This window comes from Beta vulgaris, chromosome 2, assembly GCF_026745355.1.
Source record: "Beta vulgaris subsp. vulgaris cultivar EL10 chromosome 2, EL10.2, whole genome shotgun sequence".
NCBI classification, from domain to species: domain Eukaryota; kingdom Viridiplantae; phylum Streptophyta; class Magnoliopsida; order Caryophyllales; family Amaranthaceae; genus Beta; species Beta vulgaris.
This window is the reverse complement of record NC_079203.1, coordinates 2,811,645-2,817,985: the sequence shown is the minus strand read 5'-3', so window position 1 is coordinate 2,817,985 and position 6,341 is coordinate 2,811,645. Positions and strand designations below refer to the sequence as shown.

At 35.3% G+C, this 6,341-nt stretch overlaps 1 protein-coding gene across 1 annotated transcript; it reads left to right on the top strand.

The window, feature by feature from the left end:
- The first annotated feature begins 217 nt into the window (after positions 1-217).
- LOC104887690 (putative disease resistance RPP13-like protein 1) lies at positions 218-5,003 on the top strand. Its single transcript, XM_048638137.2, has 2 exons — positions 218-1,051; positions 2,016-5,003. The coding sequence occupies exons 1-2, from the start codon at positions 704-706 to the stop codon at positions 4,863-4,865; spliced, it is 3,198 nt and encodes a 1,065-aa protein (XP_048494094.1). The 5' UTR covers positions 218-703; the 3' UTR covers positions 4,866-5,003.
- Positions 5,004-6,341: the final 1,338 nt, after the last annotated feature.

Sequence of the window (6,341 nt, the reverse complement as noted above, 5' to 3'; positions counted from 1 at the left end):
AAGCTTGGAGCCTAGTAGAGAGAGAATGGTCTGCTGCACTATTTATTCAGTTGATTTTTTTTAAGAAATGGGGGTACGACTGTACCCCCATGTCCCCCATTGGATCCGCCAATGTTCCTAGGAAGTATGACTTCCCATATACAACCAAACAAGGCCTAAATAGTGTGAAGATGTGAACATATTAATAGCAATATAAAACTAATAAAAAATTTAATTCATAAATTATAATTTATGAAAAAAAAAATTAAAATGAGAACAGCATATTGAAATTTCCAAATAAAGAATACAAGAACAACAAAACAACACGAAAGGTGTATTAGCTAAAACACTTCTTTCAATTATTTGTTCAACGGACAACAACAATTTGTAAATTTGACTTGACAAATTTTTAAAAGCATTTTTGAAATGAAAAGAGACAAGATTAGGTGTGGAAAAATCTTATGATCTTATCGTGAATTCTTGGCCTACAATGCTACAACCACCAAATTATTAAAAAACAAAAAAAAAAAAAAAACAAAAACAATTGAAGAACTAAAACCACCAACCACCAAATTATTAAAAAAAAAAAAACAAGAGAAGAACTAAACCACCAACCAGCGAATAATCATCCTAAAAATTGAAAGTTTGCTACTTAAGGTGTAGAAACATAGAGATTGAAGGCCATTCACACTCAACCTTAATACATTGAAAAAAGAGTTAAAAAATGGAGATTGCAGGTGTATTTATATCACCGTTACTTCAAGTAGTATTTGAGAAGTTGGTATCCGCAGGGATACGCCGATTCCTACATCGAGAAGAAGGAATACAACCCCAAGTTATTGACGGATTGCAGAGCAAACTGAGATATATCAACGCAGTGCTAAGTGATGCTGAGCAAAAGCAGTTTCGCAGCGAAACTGTCAAACTGTGGCTTCAAGATCTCCAATACTTGGCTTACGATTTAGAGGACATCTTTGACGGATTTACCACTGATGCTCGACTCCAGGAGCTCAATGATGGCTGCAGCTCTTTTTGTTTTCCATCTAGGGTGTGTTCTTGCTTTAAGTTCAGGGTGAGTCCTCTTCTCCTCTACAAAAAATAAGTTTTGCATTTCTGGTGGATTAAGGTTCCGCTAAGTTTAAATAAATTTATTTTAACACCTTCTAAAATATAACTAGTTATTAGATTCGGGCGCCCCGAGTAAGAAAAAATTTCATTTATTAATATAATACTTTATAATAATAATACTAAATACAATTTAGTCTAGTGGTTAAAACTTTAATATATGTACTTGAGGTTCGGGATCAAACCCTATACTACGCAATACTGACCCAGTGAAAATACTTTAATAATATATTTGTATAGATTTAAATTTAAATGAGTTTAAATTTGATGAATTTGGGAGAATTCAAGTGAAAATACTGACCCAGTGTAGGTCCGAATCTTTTTCGAAATCCGGAATTAATTGAACATATTGACCTTAATTAACCGGGAGGTAACTAAATCAACCCGAATCCGAATGATTAGAATCCCACCCATACTACTAAACCAATCCAATTGACCCGAATTCTCCAATTTGTCTGGGTCAAATTGGATTGACGAAATATGATTCATAAAAGTTGACACATTAGAAAATATATTATGTATTTCACAAGAAGATTTGGGTGATGTATAAAAGTTCAGATCATGAGTTTCTTAGTTTTAGCAATGAGGATATTACAAAAACATTTTCATCAATATTTTAATTTCTAGATTTAGAAAAAAAAATCGGATGTTATTCAAAAATTTACTTCGAATAGTCATAAAATGTTTTAGTTATTGTTTGGAGACTTTTAGGGACTCAATTTTTTTTATTTTTTCGGCGAAGGCAGTTAGGCAGGGACTTATTTCACTTTGGTGCTTTTTTTTTTTGAGGGGTTCACTTTGGTGCTTTTAAACAATTTCCTTTCGCATGTTTCTTTCTCTCTCCGGAATTAGCAAAGGAGAAAACCAAACACATTCAGTAGCTCTCTTACAAAATAGATATCTTATGGCAGGTACAAAGTTCTCTCTCTTCTGCTTCTGGAGCTCCAAATACGAAGAGTGCAAATTATTCCGCTAGCATTGAACAAATGAGCAAGCGCTTGGAAGACATTATGAGCCGAGTGGGTACTTTAGGTCTATTACAGCAGACACACTCAAGGGAAGAACAGCGAGAAGAGCGGACGAAAACATCATCTTTAGTACGAGAACCAATTCTATATGGGAGGCATGATGAGAAAAATCAGATAATTCGACGGTTATTATCAACAGATGAGCCATGTTTTGAGAATTACATTGTAATTCCTCTCGTTGGACAAGGAGGCATTGGGAAGACGACCCTTGCTCAAACTATATACAATGATGAGCAGGTGACGGCTCACTTTGATATAAAAGCATGGGTATGCGTCTCAGACGTGTTTGATGTCAAACAAATAACGACATCAATGATCAGCTCAGTAAGTAGTCCAACAACACACAGTGATTTTAGTAGTCTAAATGACGCACAAGATAAATTGAAGAACCTGCTTGTAGACAAAAGATCTTTGATCGTTCTTGATGATATCTGGAGTGATGAATATGATCCTTGGGACCAACTTCAAACTCCTTTTTTAGCAGCGAAGAAGGGAAGTAGAGTTCTAATCACAACCAGAATGGAGAAGGTAGCAAAGAACATGGTTAAAAGACCAACGGAAAGCCCCACAATTAAGTTGAAGGTTTTATCAGACGATCACTGTTGGCTTCTGTTTAAGCAGCATGCACATGTAGACGATGACCTCGATGAGATGCGGAATGAATTGGTCGAGTTGTTCAAAGGATTACCTTTGGCTGCAAAAGCTCTAGGTGGTCTCCTTAGGAAACATGATAGGAGTAGTTGGTCAAGGATATTGAAGAACAATAACTGGAGTGAAAAATGTGGTGTTTTGCCAGCCTTGAGGTTGAGTTATCATCATCTCCCGCAAACCCTAAAACGTGCATTTGCCTATTGTTCTATATTCCCGAAAGATCATAAATTTAAGAAGACGGATCTTGTATTGATGTGGAAGGCAGAAGGCTTGCTGCCAGAGCACGACAAGGAGTGCATGGAAGACATTAGTCGTGACTATTTCCTTGATCTAGTATCAAGATCATTGTTTGAACCAAGTCTAGTGAAGTTTTATGATGGATGTTTCATTATGCATGACCTAATCCATGACCTAGCTCAATGGGCTGCTGGTGAAGTCTGTTGCACAATGAATATCCAAAAACTTTCTTCCAGCACACGTTATTGGTCTTTCTCTAAAGAAATACTGGAAGATCAAACCTGGACTTCAAAGAAACTTGTCCAGGTACGATCATTTGCTTCTTTTGGTGCAGTAGATGTTAGAATTCCTATGCAACTGCTAGATTCCCTTTTCGATCAGTTTCAATACTTACGCTTGTTGTCTATGCGTAACGCGGGAATAATTGAGTTACCAAATAGTTTTGGTAGTCTGAAACACTTGAGACTTGTTGACCTCTCAGAAAATAGAGCTCTAACTAGATTGCCAAAGTCCACTAGCAAGCTTTGCAACCTCCACATGTTGCTGCTGAGAGAATGTTATTCTCTTGCGGAGATAGTCCCTCTAATCGAACTTCAACACCTTGATGTTAGTAGTAGGTATACTGCTTCACCGTCAGGGATTGGAAAATTAACAAACTTACAGACATTGAAGGGAGGATTTCATGTGAGAAGAAAGTCTGGGACAAGGATAAGTGAATTGAAGAACTTGAAATGCCTCCGTGGCTCACTGGACATCCATGGCCTAGAGAATGTGTTTAGTAGTGAAGAAGCACAAGCAGCAAGGTTGCACGAAAAGACAGGCCTTGATAAGTTGAAAATGTATTGGGGAGATGGTACCCATGATGTTGATGACAACATTAAAAAAGATGTACTTGATCGATTGGAGCCTCCGGAATCCATCCAAATATTAAAGTTGAAAGGGTACGACGGCTTAACATTCCCTGCTTGGTTGGGAAATCCCTCTTACACTAATATGGTTGTCATAAAATTAGAGGATTGTAGGAGATGTGAATTCTTACCAGCATTAGGGCAGCTACCCTCATTGAAGAAGATCAGAATAGAAGGGATGGATGTTATTAAGACTGTAGGCTCTGAATTTTACGGCAATGATGATGGTTGTTCAAATCCGTTTCCTGCACTAAAAAGTCTAGAATTCTTTTTCATGAATGGTTGGAAGGAGTGGTTGGCCCCATCAGTTGACAATAACAATGTATTTCCCTGCCTTGAATATATGACCATATATGAATGTCAAATATTGCGGGGTAACTTACCTTCCCACCTCCCATCCCTAAAAGAGTTGTACATTGAATCATGCAAAGAGTTGAGATTGTCACTTTCAAGCTGCCCTTTGCTCCAGACATTGCATGTAGTATTTTGTGATGTTAGTATTGCTGATTGTTTGCCCTCAACTCTTGAGACTCTGGAAATCTCGCACTCCAAAATAGAGCAGCCAATTCAAGAGTGGAAACTTGATCTCCTTACTTCTCTTAAATCTCTTACACTAGAAAACATAGGCAGCTATGCAGATACAATAGAGTATATTCCCCAACCATATTTTCATCTTCCCTCTTCCTTGTCTTACTTTTGTATCAGGGAATTCAAGAATTTGAAAACCTTATCATGTTCTGACCTTCCCAACCTCACTCAAATTACTATCTGGTACTGTGAGAAGCTGGAATCATTGGGTGTCGATTTCCCACCACCGAAGCTTCAGAAAGCGTCTATTCGTTATTGCCCTTTGATTTATCAACGATGCCAACGGGATCCCGATGGACTTATTGTTTTTGATTATATGGATGATAAATACAAATATTCGTACATTTGAAGATTCCAGTTTTCGTTCCCTGGAGATTGAGTTGGAGGTGGAGTTTCCGTGTTTTTTTTTTCAGATTTTGTTTTTATTTTTTTTCATTTTCTTTAGTTTATTTGTATGAAACCAGAATATATTCAAGGAATTGTGATATGATCTGGGCTTGTTTTTCTTTTTCTTTTTCTCATGGCATGTAAATATAGGTTTGTTTGGTTATCCAATATCCCAAGTGTGAATGTGGGAACGCATGTTTTGTTTACATCTTTTATTTTCATTTTTCATAATTTCATGATATCATCGATTTCTTTTCAATTGGTAAAAAGTATATCGATTGCTTGTTTGGTTCAAGTTAGGGACTGAATCCAAATAGACGAGAAAAATAGTACCAAAAAATGTTATTAGCATTTGATGTTAGGTTTAAGCCATGAAACAAAAAAAGGGTAACAATTACCACCAACAAATGAATATTGTTACTTGAGGGGGAAAGAAAGGTAATAAACTAAAAGAATATGTTACCACTAATTAAGGCTCTATTGTACTGAACTAACTTAAATTATTTTTGCTGAACTTAAGTTACTTTTGCTGAAGATTATTTTTAATAAGTGAGAAGAACATGCCTAACTTAATGGTAATGAATTGACAAAAGGTTTCACCAAACAAGAAAAAAGAGAGCTTATATTCATTCCTTGGAGCTCAAACTTGTTGAACCGAACATGCTTTAAAAATACTTTCCTAGTGTTATTCCGTTAGCAAAGTTATGTAGTTTTATTGATATCTAGTATGGTGAGAGTTGGTGATTGACTGAATTTCTTTTCCATGTAAATACGATCTATAAGCGTCATTTTGCAAGAAATACCATATAAATATATATTGTTTAGTTAAAATATTTTTTATCACATAAAAGTTGCAAAGGGTGTCAATATCATTTTCTTGTATGTTAATTTTAATGTAAGATATTGACATTGAATCTTAAATGTGTTAATAAATAATAATTAAAGTAATGTGTTGGAAAATATAAAAGCCAAATGTCGCAATTACGAAAAAACCAAATGAAGAACATAAAACAAATGCAACAATCATTTTTTTCTCTCAAGTACATCCTCAAATTAAATGAGGATAGTAACAACTGACCATTTAGCACTACAACTGACGATTTACCACTTTGATATTCTCGGTTAACCGTTAGCATAATACTCACTCCGATCTTTATTAGTTTACCCGTTATTTTTACACAGTTTTAAGAGAAACAATGTTGTGGAACATAATTAGAAAAAATAAAATATTATTTTACATTAAAGTTGAATGAATATATGATGGAACGTCAATGGTCCCATTTCAAAAGTAAAAACTAAAAAATGAGTAAACTAATAAGAGACGTCCCAAAAAGGAATACGTATAAATTAATAAAGATAAAAAATAGTACATTAAATGCAGGAAATACTGTTTTCCGGTTTATAGAGGGAGGATTGGCTTGCAATTCAGGTTATCTTT